The following is a 20,554-nucleotide window of genomic DNA, read 5'->3' as shown; positions in this document are numbered from 1 at the left end:
AAAATTTTAAATGTAACAGTAAAAAATTACTCATAACTTGTTGAAATTGCGCACTTAAATGAAAATCTACAATTGAAATAACATATATACATACGTATATGTACGTATGTATAATAATTAGAATATTGCATAAATGTGAATATAAATACGTATACGTAGTATACATCATTTGCATAATTGTTCTAGACTTGGTTGGTGTTGGCTGCGCTGTGTTCAAGCCTTTTATACCCTCTTTCTGGGGGTTAGTCTGATAAGGATAATGGCAATGGTTCAGTTAGCGCCAGCTCTAACCGCAATTAAACTGACCTAAAGCCGTTACCAGGCAACCGGCACTCAAAACGTAAACCCAAACGAAAACGAAACTGAAAAACGAAAGAAACGTGGCCAAAACAACCACCGCCAACAAGAATACGACAGCAGGATATCAGTGGTGGTCAGTTAGTCGACTGATTCAGTATTTGATGTTTATTTTATTTAAAAATGTGCTCGCTGAAAAATAAAAACATTATGGGTAATTCGTATATAAATTATAAGCTTTATTATATTGCCAAGTCAATAAACTAAAAAGCCTATGGGCTTCCATGTGTGTGTGCGCGTGTGTGTGATAGTGCCAGATCCAAGTGTTTCTGCACATAATCGTCTATGCATGTATATGTGTGTGTACATAATGTACTCTATGCTAGCCTAATCTTCTTAGATAGATGTTGAACCCCATTGGATGTGTGCGCATCAAGTAAACAAAATAAAGCATATGTGTATATGTATATATATGTATATAAACGCTTATATGTGTATGTGACAGTATTTGCCTATATGTAAGTAGGTATATGTATGTGTGTGTTTGCGTATGTATGTAGGCTGTTTGTTTATGTGTGTGTTACGTGTATGTATGTACATATTGTTGCTGTTGGTGTTGTAGTTGTTATTATTGTTCAGTCTGTGCAATCTCTCTCGCTGTCGCTGTCGCTATTGCTATTGCTATTGCTATTGCTGTTGCTGTTGCTGTTGCTAGCCCTGTTTCTAGCTACCCAGCCGGCTATTGGTGCACTGCGTCGTTCAATGAACCGGCACCGTGATGCGCGGCGATAAACTTTTGGTCTCGCTGCGATTCCGTCGCTGCAAAAACAGCTTTACAGATTCCAGCGGCAGTTGAAAGTGATAGTAGGCGCAATAGGGCAGCGGATCCCAATAGGCGAATAGCGCTTCGCGCTTATCCAGCGGCACCGTCGATGTGTTACGCTCCAGCGTTGACCAGCTCCAGCTCCAGCTGGCCGAATCGTCCTCGGCCATGCCGGTCCGACCATGTATGCACATGCATTTGATGGCCCGGCATAGCAGCTGTGCGTGCGAGCGATTATGACAGATGTAGGGTAGCGCCACGCCCAGTCGCACGCCCAGCGGCACAAAGTGGCCGCCATGGGTGGGCGACTTGACCAGGCGAAAGCTGACATGGCCATTGATGCTGCGCTGGAAGCGCACTTTGGCAAAGAAACTGCGCAGCCAGAGCTCGATCTGCGCCTCATCGTCCCGTCGCACCGGTATCAGATTCTTGGTATTGTGCTCCACCCGGCAGCTGACATTGGCCACGACCCGCGAGTCCTTGACCGTTGTGCACGTGACATAGTGATGATAGCCCGGCTGATCACGCACCACCAGCCAGGGCTGGCGTTCGCTGATCTCGTGCTGATTGAACTTCAGCAGCTCGACTCGGCGCGTGGGCAATATGTACTTGTGTCGCTCCATGACTCCTTGCATGCCGCAGGCCATGAATATGTTCCGATAGCCGGCCGCAAAGCCGCCCTCGTACAGTTGATGCAGCTGCTCCGGTGCCGTTATGACCGTATGCGCTGGCAGCGTTATCTGCTGCGCCTCGCAGCGCCGAAACAGTTGCAGGCAGTCGTCCAGCTGCTGGGTCTCCCGGGCACCGGGCACAAAGCTGGCGCAGCCCAACAGCTCCAGGTGCGGCTTGGCCAGCGAATCATAGTAGGCCGGACTCGTGGCACAGACGGGCACATATACCGTTGGCCGCTCCTTGCGCACGATGTGGCACAGTGCGGCTATATACTGCTCCGCCGTAGCCTTGGTCGGCCGCGGCACCACATAGAACTTGTCCACACAGCTCGAGAAACGCGCCAGTCCAAACAGACCCTCAAACTCGAAGACCACAACTCGTGCGCCGGATCCGTAGAAATTGCGCGCCAGATGCAGTGTCTGAATGGTGCTGCCGCAGCTGAGGAGTACGGTGCGCTGACGATGACGCTGCCGCTGCGGAGCTCCCGGCTGCTCCTCGTCGGTGCTGAGCAGCCACTTGAACAGGCCAATGGGCACGCGCAGCAGCTTCCAGAAGATCCAAAGCACGGCGGACAGCCAAAAGCTGGGCGCCGCTATGGACAAGGGTATATAGAGCATGTAGCGCAGCAGCGTCAGAAAGAGACGCATCAAAAGCTGCGGCACAAGCAGCAACAAATTGCTTGAGGATTGCATCCGCTTGGCGCCAGAGGCTTGGATGTGGCCACGCAACAAGTTGCCATCGGCTGTGCGCTGGCGCCGTAGGGTTATGAAATGACGATGCTGGGTATGCTCCTCGTTCTCGGACTCATCCTGGCTGGGATGTTCCGGGATGCGATCCAGTGAATTGAAGCGACGAAATTTGGGCCGTGTGGCCAGGCGCAGCTGGCGTGCATGCTCCTGTCGCTGCAGCAGATCATCCAGTGCCTGCGACATCTTTAACGTTCACTCTCGTTCTCTTTCACACACACTCGATTTGTTTCTTTGTTGTTCGCTCGATCACGGGCGTAAGCACACACACACACACACACTCGTCTTCCGTTTTATTTATAGAGTCTTTTCTTGTTCTTCTCTTTAATCTTGGCGTTCTGCCTGCCGTGCAATGCTGGCAAAATTCGAAATCTGACTAAAGTGCCGCTTAGACAGGAGCTCTACTTAAAACCTATGATTGTCATATGTATGTACTATGTCTGGGCACTGCAAGCGACGGCCAGATTAACGGACGGACGCTCCGACGATTCACGTAGATAGCGCCTGAGACACATAAACAGATACGGCCGCACCTATAGTAATATAGGAGGTAGCGCAGCAGACGCATTCGGATTTGTATTATTATTATTAATATTTTGCTGTTGTTGTTGTTGTCGTTGCTTCTTGTTGGTATTGTTGTTGTCTGGTTCGCAGACTGTGAGATTTTGCATTGTATCTACACTGCAAAGAAAATGAGCAAGGTTAATTAATTATGTATAGTATTGGTAAATGTGGAATATATATAGTTTTACTAAATTTAAATATACTTGCTTTTTCTTAGGCAGGGTTTAAAGTTCCAAAGCGAATCTTTAATTTAAATAATAATATCTTTAAGAAATAAATACAAATTGTTCTTTAAAGCTTTAAATGTCCTATTAGGGCAGGAAATATTAGAAAGGCATTTTAGGATTTGAAATAAGATATTTTATCATATATATAATATAATATTGTACTTGTAAGAATTCGAGTTGATTGAATTTATAATTAAAATTATTGAAATAAATTATTATTAAAATGTAAGCCGCGTCTCAGGGGACAAAACTTAATGGATTTCAATTGAAAACTAATTAATAATAGGACTTAATATTCCATAACTTAAATCTAGTTGAAAAAGCCAAACAACTTGAAACAAAAACTTTTAAAATGAGCGTAAAAATATCAGAAAGTATTATGAAGTCTTTAAATATTAAAAAAAAAAAATTACAAATAAAATAAAATTAATAATAATTAAATACATATAATAACATAATCATATATAATTCATTATAAAAATATTTTTTTTTTTAATCTACAAGAACTATACCAAATATTTCTTTCAGCGCACGAAAAATTTTCAAATTGGTTGATACAAAATACATACATATATGATGCAAAAAGGATTACAAATATTAATAGTAATTAAATGTATAAACAGATTCAACAATTTTGTTGTTAACTTATAATATTGTATAATAATCTATAAGGTCTATAAGAACTATGACAAGTATTTCTTTCAGCGCACGAAAATTTTTGCAATTGGCATAAATTATGCACGTTGTCTAGAGCATGGTCTTTCATCCAAATGTTTGGCATTGTTGTCAGACACCTAAAATAAGAAGAGAGAATGAAAAAAAACTATTTGCCATGAAGTTGGTGCTTAGTGAAATCAATTAGACTGGACAGAGATTTCAATAGCAGCCAAATAAGTCAGTCAGTCAGTCAATCAGTCAATCAAGTCAGCCATTCAGTCAGTCAGTAAGTTGTAGTTGTACTTTGACCCAGTCTCTGAAAATTAATCCGCTTACACATGTACGTATCAACTAATAGGTACTCGATTTCAATTCAATCAGCCTGAGGCGGTATTACGACTGGTTCCGACAGCGACTGCGACTGATAAGACGCTGACTATGAACCCAACACTCATTAAGCAAGCCAACAACAACAACAACAACAACAACAACAACAGCAACAACAATTACTAAATATAATAGCTGATGAAAATAAGCACATGCTCTATTGTGATTAATAGAGAATAATCACACACCTACACCTACTCTTATAAAGGTAGACTAAACACGATTGTCCCATACACTGTCCCATAATTGTTTCGCATGCACTCAGATTAAAATAAACGGAAAGTGAAATATACCTGAACCTTGCCAATTGGAGTTGGACTTTAAACAGCCAATGCGCGTATGCAGCCGATTGTTTATAGTTATATTCTCATATAATTGACAATTATGTTTATTATATTTGTATATGCTACGTGTGTATATACTGATATATGTATATGAATATTGATATTTTGTTCCTGCAGTTGCACCTTGATATCTGCACAAGGTTCTGCCCAGGTTAAGAGTGCTGCAAAAATACAAAACACTCTTCAAAAATATCGTCGCGCATTGATAAGCTACCTATACATATATATTTTATTTATGAACAATTTATTTATATATATTTGATTTTTTCTTCTTTTATATTGAAATTATTTTTGATTTTGTTTGGTTTGCAATTTTCATACGTGTTCGTTGCTGGTCGCTGGGCGACGTTTGATACATCCACACACACACACGCACACACACACACTCATACATATATACATACACGCATCTACCTAGAGCAGCACCCACCTTTCAACGTGTTGTGTAACTGAGTGTACCGGAGTCTATGTAGCTATGTGTGTGTGTGTATGTGCATGCACATGTACATATATGTATGTGCAGCCTCTGGCAGGCGTGCATATAACCTTTGGGTCTTGATAACCTTCGCAGCTCGTGCCCAGCTCTGGCATTGCAAAATACAAAATACATATATGCACATATAAAATACTTATGTGCATATAATATATGTATATGTATATGTATATATAAATGCCAGGAAACATTTTGACATTTTGGTTTTCGAAGCGATCTTAATTAATCTGCTTCAATCTCGATCTGCCCATAAATATTTCTTCGAAATAAGTACATGATATCATATATGATAGCAATATGAAATATATTCATGTTTAAGAACTTTTTTTTATAAGAAAGTGAACCGAGCAGAAGACTAGGATTAATATATTTCAATATGACATTGCAAATATTTATGTCTTGAAAATGAAAAAGATAAGAGAATCACCTATCTGAAGCATCTGGAATTTATTCTCTTTTCTAATTAAATTCAATTGTTTTTATATTTAAGCATTATATTTTATAATATAATTAAGAACAATTATTTAAAAGAAATATATAATAATAAGTATTCTGCATCCTGTTAGCTTTGAGATGACCTGTTCAAGCGATTTCCTTGATAAAATTATTATATATACAAGTTTGTTATATAGGGTTCTTCGGGGTCTTCAGCCATACAATTGGCCAATCTAATGATTCCGGTTCCCCAAACCGACGAATATATATATATATATATATATATATATATATATATAAATGATTACCATAATGTGGCTTTGGTGGTTACAGTTTTATGCCACAAAAAGAAATAGGGAATTCAATTGACGGTTATGACAGACTAGATTATACCCTGTAGCCACAGATGTGTTCTTGTTTTTAGCCACGACCAAGGTTTTTAAAGAGAGCAGCTCTAGTGTTAGCCTAACGCATTCCTTCAGTTTAGTTACCAATATGTGAGAGATATGCTCAAATAATTGAAATGGAAATTTGATGAAAATGTAATATTTATAGATCTACATTTAAGATTTCTAGCTCTTTTGAGATTGATGGAATAATCATACAGTGATCTGGCCAGTGCTCAAGTGCCTCGGCTAATAACGCTGTAAATATGTTAATGTGTTCAGTCAAGCCTGAGTCCAATATACCCCAAATACCCCTATTCAATAAGGTAATGAGTATAAAAAGTAGAGTAAGAAAGGGGTAAACTCCATTGGCATAGCTCAAAATTTATTGCCCTGCACTGTTTGACTTATTAAACGCAGCTAGGCATGAATATTGTGACCAATATTGTGAGATGCTCTATCACACACACACACACACACACATGTACACACTCGTACTCATACAGACATAGGCTGGCAGGCAGGTGGGTTGGCACATTGGAAGTATGCTTTGGGCCACAATTTGCATTTGTTGCTCGCTCGCATGCCAAACATAATTGTGACTTCTTTTCTGGCCAGGGCAAAGGGCTTCGATGAGTCGCAAAGCCAATCAATTTTTCGGTTGCCAGCGGCAACGTGGAATTTGTTAATTCAATGTTTATTTTACATCCACCTAACGCCCCCAGGAGCTAGGCAAACGCCAAGTAGCAGCCGATCATCGGGCGTCGACTGTCTGACTATCCGTCCGTTCGTCTGTTTGTCTGTTTACTTCGAAAGCGAATCCACTGGCTTCCTTATGTAAATGGGCGCGCACAGGCATTGGGGCTCAGTTGCTGCTGTTCCACGAACCTCGACAGTTCTAAGGACTTTTTAACCATTCCGATTTGTTTTGCTTTACGACCAAAACGAGGCGCATGTGATTTAGTTGCGTATTTCCGCATTTTTGCCAATTTGTGTCAATTGTTTGGAACTGTGAAGTGGAAGTGGAACTGCGAAACGCGAACTTGCAAGTGGGTGTGGCAGTTGCTACTCAGGAAGGGCGCCCACTTTGAGTGTTTAGTGTATTGCCGAATAAAGCTACACACGCTAATTTGATGAGTATTCAATTGAGGCTCTATCAGTTAACAAGTAGATTCTCACATTGTGGCCCCTAAAACTACGAGTTTTGGATAAATTACAAGAGAAGTGAGTGTAAACTAGTTTTGATTATACTCGTCACTAGCGTTGATTGTATAGATTGCTTTTCTTTTTGTCTGTTCAAAATACTCATAAATAATCTGCAAATTTGTATTATTATTTTTAAAAACTGGGTAAAAAACGTGGTTAAAATATTTTAAATAATAATATGGGTACTTTTTTAATTTTATACATAATTGATTAAAGATGTAATAAAAAACACATATACTGAGATTTAAAGGATACTTCTAAGAAATATGAATACTATTCAAAATTTCAATTTTCGTTTTGTCTTAGTTAAAGGTCGAGCAGATATTTAAAAAAAATTGACTCAAAATATAAATCTCTAAGGATTGCAATATAAACAGTTCTATGATTATATAAAAGCTATTGCCGAACTTAAGGTATAGGAGCTACATTTATGCATGTAGGAAATACATATTTTGTATAGAGTAATTTAAGAGGAAAACCATCTTTCTGACTTCAAAACTTTCCAAGATACATGCAGATATATTTTCAGATATATGTTAATTATATATGCTCACAGCGTATAGTCAAAATTTAAAATCTGGTTGGCAATATGAATATGAAGTGAACGATAGACAAGCGCACGAAACTAATATACTCATTGCATTCTGTTAATAAGTATACAGAAATCAGAGATAGCACTGTTGCGAGGGTTTCTCAAAACTTATGTACAAACTACACGCATAAGCGTGTTATAATATAATTAGCATTCATATTATTGCATGATTCTGATAAGACTGATCTCATGAGCGACTATTATTATTTTTTGTCTTTTCGGTATTATTTTCATGTGCTAAAATTATGCTCAATATCATAATATTTGATGCCGCTCGTCTTGGCAGTTGAAAGCAGTTCGGAAGTGCCGTTAAATTCATATATTTATGACAGATTTACGATTATGTCTTTATGTCGACCTCAATCTGAGCGAAACACTCGCAACAGTCATGACCAAAATAGAGAAAGTACAATCGTATGGAAACATGGGCTCAAGCCAGATTGCATGCCAAGACATAGTCGCGACATCGTCGTCCTCCGCACATATAAAGAAATCTATTAAATTTTGTTGTTGTATCTATAAATGAAGTCCACAGAGCATAAGGAGCTCAAAATTAGAAGACGACCCACAGACTAACAAAAAAAAAAAAAAAAAAAAAGATAAAAACAAGGCTTCATTCGTGTCGAAAGAAGTTTCAACAATGAGCTACATAAAACGAAAAAAAAGAAGAGGGATCCAAAAACGAAAATCAACTATTTTTGTTTATTAATATAAATACGTCGAGGACAAGGAAATTATAATGCATGTTGTTGCTGGGCACAAAGCAAAACTGCAATGGGGCAAAGGGAATAGGAGTTGGGGTTGTGATTGTGATTGTGATTGGGGGAGACGGAGGGATTGGTAACATACAAAGTTTGCTGTCCTGGTGACAAACGGTGTCAGCCCAGCTGTGGAGGGGGCGGAGGCCGAGAATCGTATTGTCAAGTGGGTGATGTTTCGCATAGGAATATCATTGACTAGATGATAAAAAGGGGAGCTTGTTTATTTATGAGCGCTAAGCATTAGAACTATAATTTCGCTGGGCGCAGCTGTCATGGCGACCGGATATGGCAAAATTGTTGGGCTCATGGCAGAAGGCCGTCAGAGTCAACCCGAGCGGAGTTAATAAATCAATTTGGACAAAGTTATCGAGCATTTAGGCGTAGGCGGCAAAGTTCTGCAAAAGTTTCCTCACACGCAAACCGCAAACAATTTCACCGAACCGACATAAACATTCTCTTCCACTCTCTCTCTCTCTCTCTCTTTCTCTTTCTCGCTCTCTTCTCACTCTCAGATGCAAGCGTATCGCGATAACTTTAAGCAAACGCCTTGCCCATCGGCCGTCGACCTGCCAGCGCCGTCAGCGGCACCATCCACATCCACGCGTTTACCCTTCTCTCGCAATCGTGGGCGTGGCGAGCCAACGACCAGCAACACAATCAACAACAGCAACATCAACAACATCAGCAACGGCTCTGGTGCCATCACGCCCAGAATGATGAGCCCAGCACCGGGCGGGCCGTCCACGGCGGACTGCTCCACCAATGCGCTGCTGCGCCAGAATCAGGAGCTGCGCCAGCGACTGGCAGACGAGTCGCACAGCTATCGCAAGCGCCTGGACACCTACAAGCAGGCCCAGCACAATCAGGCCAATCTCGTCAGCCGGCTCCAGTCCAAGATACAGCAGTACAGGCAGCGCTGCAGCGATCTCGAGGAGCGCATGCACGACACCATCAAGCCGACGACGACCATGCCCGGACCGCCCAAGCTGACAACGGGACCAACGGCAAGCCAGGTGATGGTGAGTAGGAATTCTACATATACTAGATACGTATTTATTACTTTTATATAGAGCTTCAATCAGAGCTTCTGATATGCACATATTTTCTTCAGATATCTCTATTTATTGTATTGTATATACATATACATTCAACGCTCTAAATGGTTCTATACATATACAATAATATGCTATATACGATCTGAACTCTGTCGGACTTGTACATGTTATTAAACATGCTGGTTTTCTAATCAAATCAGACTTCCAATGAGATTCATTGAACTTGAAGTAATTCATGACTTATAGATCTTCAGATCCCTTAAAAGGGAGTAATATAAACGAAGAATAGGAATTTCAGAAGGTAGTACGAATATGAGCTATTTTACAATCAAGAAGTGAACTATTATATGTAATGTACTTCTCGTTCTCATAAGAACTATACTCATTCTTTCTTACTCAATGTACTTCTCTTACCTTCTATAGATCCAGCTCTTAAGGACACACTATCATTTTTAGGATATACTATATACATTTAAGGCATCAGGACCATATTTGTATATTTATGTATTTGGTATATACATAGAGATCGATCTTCAAAAAGTGCCCTACTCTGCAATTCTCATAAACTCCGTTTTATTTTATATGAATACTACCTGTATTTGCAAGCTATGTTTGTGCTTAGTAACTTCGTTTTATAAATATTATAGTTTACTAATACATGATCTATAATAAAACTCCGAATCCTTTGCGTGAAAAGCACTTCAGAATTAGAAGTCTCGTTTTCACTTCATTCGCTCTCCACGCATTTGTTTGTCATCTATAGAAGTATACCTACATAGAAGTACTATTAGGATAGGGTATCATCATCAGAGATTATTTTCAAATTACTTTTACTTGTTTACATTTATTGTTTTTGCATAATTTTGAGTGCCTGTCGCGATTATCTTTGTTAACAGTGCTCGACCTCGCTGACCCTGGGTCAGAGCAGCCTGCCGTGCAGCTCGTCGTTAGACTCGCCTCCGCCAAGTTGTGGACGTGATTACTTGCATGACGATGTCAGCAGCAGCGAGCTGTGCCGCAAGCTGGAGGAGGAGCACAATCGCTGTGAGCAGATTTTGGCCCAGAACAATGCATTGCGTCAGCAGCTGGAGGAATCGAATCGCACCAACGAGGCGCTGACGAATGATTTGCAGAAGTTGACCAACGACTGGGGGAACATGCGCGACGAGCTGCTCATCAAGGAGGACGAGTTCAAGGAGGAGGAGCAGGCCTTCAAGGACTACTACAACAGCGAGCACAATCGCCTGCTGAAGATGTGGCGCGAGGTGGTTGCCGTTAAGCGCGCCTTCAAGGACATGCAGAGCGCCATGAAGGCCGAGGTGGCCAAGATGGGCCAGGAGATCAACGGCGTTAGCAAGGACATCAACTGCTCCAACTCCTCGGTGGCATTTGCGCTGCAGCAGGCCAAGCATGCCGCCGACGAGGAGCTGAAGCAATCCCGCCGCAGTAACGATGAGCTGCAGGCGCAGCTGGCCACGCTCAAGGTGCAGTACGAGAGTGCACGGCACGAGATTATGGAAAGGGATCAGCGATTGCTGGAGCTGATGAATCAGCTCAAAAAGCTAGAAGATCGTTGCGCTCAGGCCGAGTCGCAGGCGGCATTGGCTAATCGCTACAATGATGAAATCGAACGATTAAACAATTCCATGCGCGAGATCGCTCAAGCTGTAGTGCAAGATGCCGAGATCGCCGATCGCGAAGCAGACGCCGAGGTCAACAGTGCCATGCAGCACATGCATCTGACGCGTGACGCCGGCTCCGTAGCGGGTGGCTCTGCCAACGCCGGCGTCGCTGCCGGAGGTGGAAAATCACCAAGACGCAATTCGACGCGCGCCTCCCAGGCCTTTGCCGAGGGCACCATTTCGGCTGTGCAGGCAGCGCTCCACAAGTACCAGCTGGCCCTGCACGACATGCAGGTGAAGTTCCAGCAGAGCAGCGAAACGCTGCGCAGCACTCGCTCCCAGCTGGAGACCAGCGAGGGCACCAAGCAGCTGCTGACCAGCAAAATGCAGCAGCTGACCGAGAAGCTGGATGCCAGCAACTCCAAGCTCTCCGAGCTGCTGCAGGAGCGCGAAAGTCTGCAAAAATCCCTGGATGAAGTCCGAGTGCAAAAACAGCAAGCCGAAATGGGTCGGGCGGATCTAAACAATGCGGTGAGTGGGTGCCAGAGGTGATAAGAGCCGTAGATAAGACTCGGCTAGACTTACATATATAAGATAATACTCGACTAGACTTACTTGATTTTGAAATCAGTTCACAGCGGTATTTTTAGCCTCGGTTTACAGTTAGGACAAGGATATACTCTATCAATCATCATAGATCTACTTCAGTTTACTTCGCAATTTATGCATTTTCTGGATAGACTGTATATTAAAAATTCTATAAACTAATATGTGTTAGCAGAAGAATTCTTCTGACTTATGTAGATCCAGTTGCTATTTAGATAGCCCTGGGCTGCTGATATTCGACTAAGAAAAGTTACGTAAGAAATGTTTGTTCCACATATTTCAAATATAAATATAAATGTATAAATAATTTAAATACTAGGGACTTGTTTTTTGTAAACATACATTTCTTACTTTCGAACAGATCTACATATATTTAATAGTAGACTTACGACCGATTATCTATGTATATGCATTTGCCGGGTACAGTCAGCTGACTAGATTATTTATTTTGCTGTCTCGACAAAAATCAATTACATATACTCTATGTTTAATGCCCTGGATGGGTTTTTGAAATGAGCCGTGGCAACTGGGTAACGAGAATCCGGGTTCGAGCTCCTAGGCTACACCAAGCATTTCAAAATGCGTGGGAGACAGAAGCTTCTCTAAAGCAAAAATATTTTATGACAATCTGTTCATTATTAAGCTAATGAGATCAATCATAATCAATACCATTTTAGTTTGAGAATTTGAGCGCAGACTTTGAGAAGTTGCAGCTGAACTATGGCAAGCTACAGAAGCGCATCGATTCCATGGAGGAGGATAAGAAGGCAGTGGAGCTGGAGATACAGCGTATACTCAAGGATAAGAATATAACAGAGTTGAATTTGAGGTAAGCTTCAACTTAGTATAGCTAGTTTACAGGCAGTTAAATATGTGCCTTACGTAGATCTGAGGAGGATCGCAGCAGTCGCTTGAGGGAGGAGACCATTTCGCTGCGAGAGGAACTGAATCGCGTTAGTCTCAACCGAGATCTGTTGGAGCAGCAGCGCATTGAATCGGACAATTTGATCAATTTGCTGGAGAAACAGAAATGCGATCTCGAATACGACCTGGATAAGCTGCTGCTGGACAAATGTGATCTGCAGGAAAAGCATGAGAAATTGTCGAATAACAATTGCTCCACCAGCGATGAGCTGAAGTCCGTGCAGAACAGTTTGGTGGAAGCCCAAGAGGAGCGCAAGAAGCTGCGCGCACAGGTCGCGGATCAGGCCAGCGAAATTGGGGAGCTGAAGAAGGAGTTGGCTGTGCTGGACAAGGCGCGCCTGGAGCTGGAAACCGACAATCTCTCGTACAGCGAGAAGCTCAAGTGCCTGCAGCTAGAGAAGGAGAAGATCCTGCAGGACCTGGCCTGCATGACACGCGAGAAATGCGATGTACACAACCAGCTGACCGCCATGTGCCGCAAGAAGGAGACGATTAACGAGGAGCTGATGCGGACGCGTCAGCGGCTGGAGCAAACGACGGAGACCAACAGTCGGCTGAATCGCAACATCGAGGACATGGTCAAGGATGTGGAGGAGAAGCAAGTGGTCATTGATTTGCACGAGAAGGAAACGCATCGGCTGAACGAGCTGCTGGCCGCACTGCGCTCCGAGAAAGAATCCCTCGAGACGGTGCTGTTCGATACCAATACAACGCTGGAGGCCGTCGAGGAGAAGCGCAGCCAACTGGAACGTGATCTGCAGGAGGCGCTGGTCCGAGAAGAGTCCCTCAAAAACCATGTGGCACGTCTACAAAAGGAGCTGGAGCTCTGCCAGCGCAAGGCCCAGGAGACGAAGACTCAGCTGCTGAATGCCGCTCGTGCAGCCGAAAGTGACTTCAACCAGAAGATAAGCAATCTCCAGGCAGCCGCTGAGGATGCAGCCAAGCGCCATGGAGACGAAGTGCTGCAGTTACGCAATGCTCTAGAGAAGCGCATGCAGCAGGCCCTGCAGGCCCTGCAAACCGCCAAGGACGACGAAATCGAGAAGCTGCAGGAGCGCATCGCCGCCTTGCAGGCGCACATCGAGAGTCTCGTGCAGCAGCACGAGGAGACGCTGATTCGAGCAGAGAACGAGAAGCAACAGGCGCTGCTCATGGCCCATCGGGACAAGCAGGCGGTGGCCGAACGTCTCGAAGCGGTCTCACGCGACCTGAAGACCGAACAGGAGTCACTGGATCGCAGCAAGCGCGAGGCCAATGCCCGCGACGAGAAACAGCGCGCGGCCATAGCCCAGCTCAAGGATGAGATTGTGCAAATGCGCACCAGAGAGGAGGAGCACAAGTAAGACTGTCCCAGCCATGCCCTAACTCAAATTTATGCATTTGTGTACTCCCATAGAATCAAGCTGGAGGAGTGCATACGTAAGCAGGAGCTGCAACTGAGCAGCATTCGCGAGGAACGCGACACGCTCTGCCGGCTGAGCGAGGAGCTGAAAATGGATATACGACTGAAGGAGGACAAAATTGAGGCAACCAATAATGAGCTGCAGGATGCGCTGCGCAAGACCAAAGAAGGTAAATGTTATTCTATTAATATAAAATATTATTATTAAATACTGTACTTAACTTATCCAGACCAGTCGAGGTTTTCTGGCTTGCAAAGAATCAGACAAACATTTATTGCAGATCCTAGGGCTTCCTGAGTTCAGGCTTTAGATGTTTCAACTGAACATTTTTTAGCTCCTTTTTGCCCTCTTCCCTTTTTAGTTTTCAGTCTATCTTTAGTCCCAAGGGATTTTTAGAATATTGATCTGATGTTCGAGAGATTATATAGATAATGAAATGATTATCTGATAATGAAATGTTGTGGCCCGTGCTGGCTTCCCTTTTCTTTTTTAAATGTTATCTATGATCGACTCGAAGAGCACATAGAATACATGCTGCATAAATCAAATTGTTAATCCTCTCCTTCCAGGTGAAGGTTACATTGACAGCCTGCGCAAGGAGCTGACCGACAGTCGACGACAACTGGCGGATAGCAACATTGAGCGGGACAAGTACTCCGCTAGCAACAAGGAGCTGCGCGATCATGTGAAGCGTGTGGAGAGCGCGAAGCGGGAGCAGGCGCGTGCCATTGAGGAGGCGCTTCAGAAGATTAACAATCTGGAGGAGGCCAAGAACTCATTGGAAATAGAGCGCACGCGCGTGAGCACCATACTGAAGGAGACGGAGAACAATTTCACAAAGACCACGCAGGAGCTGAATGCTACCAAGTCGTCGCTGCAAAAGGCGCAAATGGAGTTCGCCCAGAAGGACGAGGGCGGCAAGGAGCTGCAGGCGAAGCTGTCCGCTGAAATTGAGCTAAAGGAACGAGCGCAGCAGGAATTGTGCCAGATCAAAAAGCAGCTGGCCGATCTGGAGGCGAATCTGTGCGCGACGCGCCAGGAATTGGGTCGTGCACGGTGTCACAACAACCAGGAGGAGCATCGCTTCCATGCGCGTGAGCAGGAGCTGGCCACCCGCATGGAGGAGGCGCGCGGGCGCGAGAAGCGCTTGGAGGATCAGAAACACAATCTGGAGGTGTGCTTGGCGGACGCCACGCAGCAGATACAGGAGCTGAAGGCGCGGCTCGGTGGCGCCGAGGGTCGCATCAGGGCATTGGATGAGCAGCTGGCCTGCGTGGAGCTACACAAGCGCAGCACAGAGCAGAAACTGAGCTCCGTGGTGCACACGCTGCGCCGCATTGCTGGCATCCAAGTGGATGGCAGTGTCAATTTGTCGCACCGCCTGCTGAGTCCCTCGCGCCGGTTCAGTCCATCGCGCAGCGTTGGCGAATATGACACACGCAGCACATCCCAATGTCCCGATGCGCCTGTCGATGTTGATCCGGATCTGGTGCGAAAGGGCGTGCGCAATCTGATGCATCAAGTGGCGCAGCTGGAGCGCGAGAAGGACGACTACAAGTCGCAGTTGGGCGCGGCCAAAAAACAGCTCCAGGATGCCGCCGAGCAGCAGATGCGCTGCGACGCCAAGATGGGCAAGCTGCAGGGCATGCTGCGCAACCTGCAGGAGGAGAAGAGCAATCTGGAAACGGATCGTAAGATGAAAATCTCTGCCATGAACGCGCTCGAGGAGAAGCTGAAGCAGCGCTCCGATGAGTGTCAGATGCTGCGCGAGCGCATTGCCCAGACCGAGATGCAGCTGGCCGCCACATCCGAGGACAATGCCCAAAACGAGGATCGCCTGGAAAAGAGTCGTCAAGTGTGCGCCAAGCTGGAGAACGAGAAACGCGTGCTGCAGGAGGAGCTGGCCAAGGTGGAGGGACGGGCCAGTAAGCTGGACTTGCAGCGCGTCGCCATGGAAGGGGATCTAACGCGGCTGCAGATGGCGCTTCAGGAGAAGGACTGCAACATAAGGCAAGTGTCGGAACGGCTGGACAACCAAAATCGTGCAATGGTCCAACTGGAGGATCGCTGCAGCTCGCTGAAGACCACTGTGGATCAGCTGAAGGAGCGGCTCCAGAAGAGTGCCGTCACCGAGACCCAACTGCGTGGCGAAATCAAGACGCTGCAGAAGGAACTCTCTGAGCAGGGCCATTGCTCGCAGGCCAACGAGGATAAGGTTAAACTGCTCCAGAAATCACTCCAAACGACGGAGAACGAGAAGCGCATATTGACGGAGCGCCTGGACAGCGCCCAGACCAATCTAAACGAGCTGCGACGCAGCCAGCAGGCGCAGCTCGACGGCAACCAGCGGCTCCAGGAGCAGGTTACGGAGCTCGAGGTGCAGCGCTCGGCGCTTGAGTCCCAGCTGCGCATTGCCAAGTGGAATCAGGAAAACGGCGACAAGGATGCCGGCAATGGTGGTGGCGGCGGCGGCAGTCGCGAGGAGGAGGAACTAAGTCGCCAACTTAAGTCGTCGCAGCGAGAGAAGTCCGAGCTGCGCAGCAAGCTGCAAGTACTGCAGGACAAGGTAAAGCAGCTGGAGTGCGACAGGAAGAGCAAATTCTCTGGTGGCAACGCCTACGATCGGGCTGAGAAGTCCAGCTCCTATTATGGTGGCGGAGGCGGTGGCGATGCCGGAGAATATGATTCCAATCGTTATGAGGGCGGCACTGGAGGTTCCTATAGCTGTGGCCTGGACCACAGCGCCATTGAGCAGGAAACGCGAGACTTGCGCTTAAAAGTGCGTCGCCTGGAGACGTTGCTGGCGGAAAAGGAGTCCGAGCTGGCACGCTGCAAAGCACGCATGCATGACAGCTCCAAGTGCATGGATGGCATGGACGCGGATCGCTATCGCAGCGCCCAAATGCATGCCGAGAAGCTGCTAGATGCTCGCGAGCAGTCCCACAAGCAGCAGGTGCTACGCCTCGAGAACCAGGTGAGCCTATGCCCAGTTCGATGAGGTGAGAAAATGTTCAACCCTATATTTTGCTCTCTTCTCGAACAGATCTCAATGCTGCGGGAGCAGCTGGCTCAAGAGGCTAAACGGCGACAGCAATACATTCTGCGCAGCTCCAAAGCTAATCGAGAGATGCAACATCTACGCAGCACTTTAGGTGATTCTCTGCGCAATGTCTCCCAGCATCCAGTGGATGCCCATTTGTTGGAAAGCGAAAGCAGACGGTGGGTAGCAATATATTGTATAAATTCCACGACTTCCATTACGAATCTACTCGAATCTATTTGCTTTTCCAGCCTGGACTCTGCAGTGTCCATGAGTTTGCCACCGTCGACGTGCCGTGATTACGATCGTGATTAATGGATTGTGCAATCGCGTTGTCATCTGGTAAATTGATCCCGCCAAGACGTAACGTTCACTGCCAGCGTGCGGCAAAGTACGTGCATTTATTTTGAGGCAAACGCTTTAGACTACTAAAGACATCGTATTCAAATAATATTTAGTTCACCCGCATCTGCATTCATAAATCTTGAAGTGCTTCAAGTACAATTCTAGCTGTTCATTGTCTGCCTTGTAGACGATCGAATATAGTGCGTTCCATTATCTCGCATCCTGAATTGGATGTTCATTTATGACACACGAAAACAACAAAACATATTTTACAATATTCTACATTAAAGGGTCACAAGTTCCGCATCTCCTCGAAAGGCAGGAGAGCAAAGAACTGCATATATATCATATATGAGCTATAAACCAATCACATAATTATTTCATTACTAATATTGACATGGACACATAGACGGCACAACACACATTTAACTTTTAGCATACATACAAAAATATATATATATATATATATATATATATATATAAATATATATTCGAAATACAGTATGTGTTCAACAACTTACAACAAATTTTATAAACTATATACAACAATAAACACGTCCAGTAACACAATAAATAAATGCGTTTTATTTATTTTTTTAAAAGTCTCTCCAAGCACTCAACCACGACTTTCATATTCGCCTTTTGTGCCGAGAGCTTCGCAACTTCGCCAACAATGGCATAAAGTGCTTTCGATTTTCCCTTTTGGTATTGCTGCACTGTTTTTGGCTGATTGGCAATTGCTTCACGACAATAGGCCTCAATGATGTTCAGGTCGGAAATCTGCTCCAAGTTGTGTTCTTTGACCAGCTGCAAAGTGGAGTAAAAGAATATATATTTGAAGCTTTCAATGGTGAAACCTCTAAGTTTTCTCACCTGGCTCACGTCGGCCGTTGGAGTCGTGTGTAAAAGGGGAATAAGTTGGCGAGCTGCTTGCAAATTGATTTGGTCAGAGTGTAACGCTTTCAAGACATCCCTCAAGGCGTTGGCACTGATGGCACTACAATATAAACCGAAAACATTTTGCATGAACTGAAAGCATATGCCTAAATATATAACACATACCAATCTGCTATGTCCAAACTGAGCTTGTTGCAGTACGACAACAAATCGTTAATAAGAAAATTTGTAACCACTTTGGTTGGCATATCCGGTAGACTCTTGGTAATGCTTTCAAAATGCTCCAGCAATATGGGCTCGTTCTAATAGAACAAACATCAAAACAAATTTTTGCTAAAAGAGCTTGCCATTCTATAAAGCTTACCACCAAAATGATGGCTGTCTCTGCATTCAGTTTATAATATTCCATAAGGCGTTGACGCGTATGTTCAGGCAATTCTGGTATTTCCTCGCTTAGCGCAGCTACTGATATCAGGTCTTCGGTTGATCTTGAACCCGGCTTCAGATTGACATGTAACGGTGGCAAATTGGGCTCCGGCATAAATCGATAATCCTGCAGCACTTCTTTATCACGCATCGCAATGGTGCGTCTTTTGTCCGCATCCCATGAACGGGTTTCATTTGTCACAACGCCGCCATCGGTAACAAGCTCCAACTGGCGATTTATTTCGTAAGATATTGCCTGGGATATGCTCCGAACGGAGCCAATGTTCTTAACCTCTGTACGCACGCCTAAAGGATCGCCCTCCTGATGTATTGATATATTGGCATCTACACGCAGTGCGCCCTCTGCAAAAGCAATGTAAGCATCGAAAGCATTTTGGCAGTTGTGTTAAGCACTTACCTTCCATTTTACAGCTACAGGTCTGAAGTCGTCTCAATATAAGCATCAGCTCTTTCACTAATGATGCAGCCTCCTCGCCAGTTTCTAAATCTGGGCCAAATACCAACTCCATTAACGGCAAACCAGCTCGATTCAGGTCAACTAAACTCCTCTTCAGCTGCTCATCGTGCAGCGATTTGCCACTGTCCTGTTCCAATTGCAATTGTAACAAGTTGACAGATTTATAATAAATCTTCTTGCCCGGTGTTATGACTGGAAATGTTATTACTCCATCATTTGCGAGGGCAGCGCGTTGTTGGGTAATTTGGTATCCATTCTAAGCAAATTTAAAACGTTTACATTGCATTGTGATGTGATAAATTTGACTGCTCACTGGAAGATCTGCATAGAAGTAGTGCTTGCGATCAAACATGGACACTTCGTTCACCCGACAGCCTAGTGCCAATGCAGTTTTAATTCCAGACTCTACGCATTTTCTATTAAGAACCTTAAATAGAATATTCGTATTAGGTTCCGCAGAGTAAAAACTGTATAAACTTACCGGCAGGGTACCTGGTATAGAAGCGTCAAAATAGGCAACTGCTGTGTTGAGAGGGGCTCCGAAGCCGGTGCCACTGCCGGAGAATAGTTTTGAGGCGCTTGCTATCTGTGCGTGCACCTCCAAACCAACCACACTCTTCCACTTCCTGCATCAAAACATACAAACATATTCAAATGGGATGTGGGACACTTTAAACAATAAACTTGTATATTTACCTTTTCGCTGCATTCGCCAATTTGGGCTGCGTTGCCAGTCGACGCACAATCATATAACTCCCCATTGAAAATTCCCTTTTACAGACTGAGATTTAATAATATAAACAGCTGGGCATCAGGTGCAATGCCTAACAACAATAATAGGTATTCCCTCCGCTCTATTGATGTAACTAAAAAATCGATAGAAGGTGCAACAGCTGTTTTTCATCAAGGAATCGAATTTAGCCTGTTAAGCGAATCTAGTGCAATCGTATTTTGTATCTGATATATATCTGCCGTCGTATTTAAAAAGATTTATTTATAAAGTAGCTTTTCTCTGCGTTTATCTTAACAAAACAAAGAGATATTATTACTGCCTACCAAGTCCTGACATACATTCCCATATTATATTCTACCAGTAGTAAGAACATCCTCAATACGAAGACCAACTGTTGAGAACAGCTGATATTGGTTAGCGTGTCACGAATCAGCC

General features: G+C 44.4%; 3 protein-coding genes across 4 annotated transcripts; 1 reads left to right on the top strand and 2 right to left on the bottom strand.

The window, feature by feature from the left end:
- Positions 1 to 172: 172 nt before the first annotated feature.
- LOC6572695 (rootletin) lies at positions 173 to 18,238 on the top strand. 2 transcript variants are annotated; one of them, XM_001998765.4, is made up of 9 exons: positions 173 to 511; positions 9,103 to 9,609; positions 10,542 to 11,798; positions 12,551 to 12,702; positions 12,760 to 14,136; positions 14,194 to 14,369; positions 14,770 to 17,174; positions 17,244 to 17,419; positions 17,492 to 18,238. In XM_001998765.4, exons 2-9 carry the CDS (start codon positions 9,103 to 9,105, stop codon positions 17,553 to 17,555), a joined length of 6,114 nt encoding a protein of 2,037 aa, XP_001998801.1. In that variant the 5' UTR covers positions 173 to 511; the 3' UTR covers positions 17,556 to 18,238. The 2 variants fall into 2 exon arrangements, with proteins under 2 accessions (XP_001998801.1, XP_043863491.1); XM_044007556.1 differs by lacking the exon at positions 173 to 511 and adding an exon at positions 7,099 to 7,255.
- Positions 938 to 2,921, bottom strand: LOC6572694. Its single transcript, XM_001998764.4, has one exon. It carries the CDS (start codon positions 2,722 to 2,724, stop codon positions 1,057 to 1,059), a length of 1,668 nt encoding a protein of 555 aa, XP_001998800.1. The 5' UTR covers positions 2,725 to 2,921; the 3' UTR covers positions 938 to 1,056.
- Positions 18,148 to 20,457, bottom strand: LOC6572696 (glutamyl-tRNA(Gln) amidotransferase subunit B, mitochondrial). The gene is made up of 8 exons (XM_001998766.4): positions 20,083 to 20,457; positions 19,868 to 20,012; positions 19,700 to 19,813; positions 19,327 to 19,642; positions 18,847 to 19,271; positions 18,648 to 18,784; positions 18,459 to 18,582; positions 18,148 to 18,392 (listed from the first exon to the last, which is right to left on the bottom strand). The coding sequence occupies exons 1-8, from the start codon at positions 20,145 to 20,147 to the stop codon at positions 18,174 to 18,176; spliced, it is 1,545 nt and encodes a 514-aa protein (XP_001998802.2). The 5' UTR covers positions 20,148 to 20,457; the 3' UTR covers positions 18,148 to 18,173.
- Positions 20,458 to 20,554: the final 97 nt, after the last annotated feature.

Source organism: Drosophila mojavensis, unplaced genomic scaffold (genome assembly GCF_018153725.1).
Source record: "Drosophila mojavensis isolate 15081-1352.22 unplaced genomic scaffold, ASM1815372v1 contig_16, whole genome shotgun sequence".
NCBI lineage: Eukaryota > Metazoa > Arthropoda > Insecta > Diptera > Drosophilidae > Drosophila > Drosophila mojavensis.
Note: the sequence above shows the minus strand (reverse complement) of the source record. Positions and strands in the feature narration are given on the sequence as shown.

Excerpts from the sequence above, each read along its gene's own strand:
- LOC6572694 (XM_001998764.4), bottom strand. The coding sequence starts at position 2,724 with ATGTCGCAGGCACTGGATGATCTGCTGCAGCGACAGGAGCATGCACGC.
- LOC6572696 (XM_001998766.4), bottom strand. The coding sequence starts at position 20,147 with ATGGGGAGTTATATGATTGTGCGTCGACTGGCAACGCAGCCCAAATTG. Across the intron at positions 19,272-19,326 it reads CTGTAGCTGTAAAATGGAAG|AGGGCGCACTGCGTGTAGAT; the intron begins GTAAGTGCTTAA and ends TTGCTTTTGCAG. Across the intron at positions 18,393-18,458 it reads CAACGGCCGACGTGAGCCAG|CTGGTCAAAGAACACAACTT; the intron begins GTGAGAAAACTT and ends TCCACTTTGCAG.
- LOC6572695 (XM_001998765.4), top strand. The coding sequence starts at position 9,103 with ATGCAAGCGTATCGCGATAACTTTAAGCAAACGCCTTGCCCATCGGCC. Across the intron at positions 14,370-14,769 it reads GCTGCGCAAGACCAAAGAAG|GTGAAGGTTACATTGACAGC; the intron begins GTAAATGTTATT and ends CTCTCCTTCCAG. Across the intron at positions 17,420-17,491 it reads TTGGAAAGCGAAAGCAGACG|CCTGGACTCTGCAGTGTCCA; the intron begins GTGGGTAGCAAT and ends TTGCTTTTCCAG.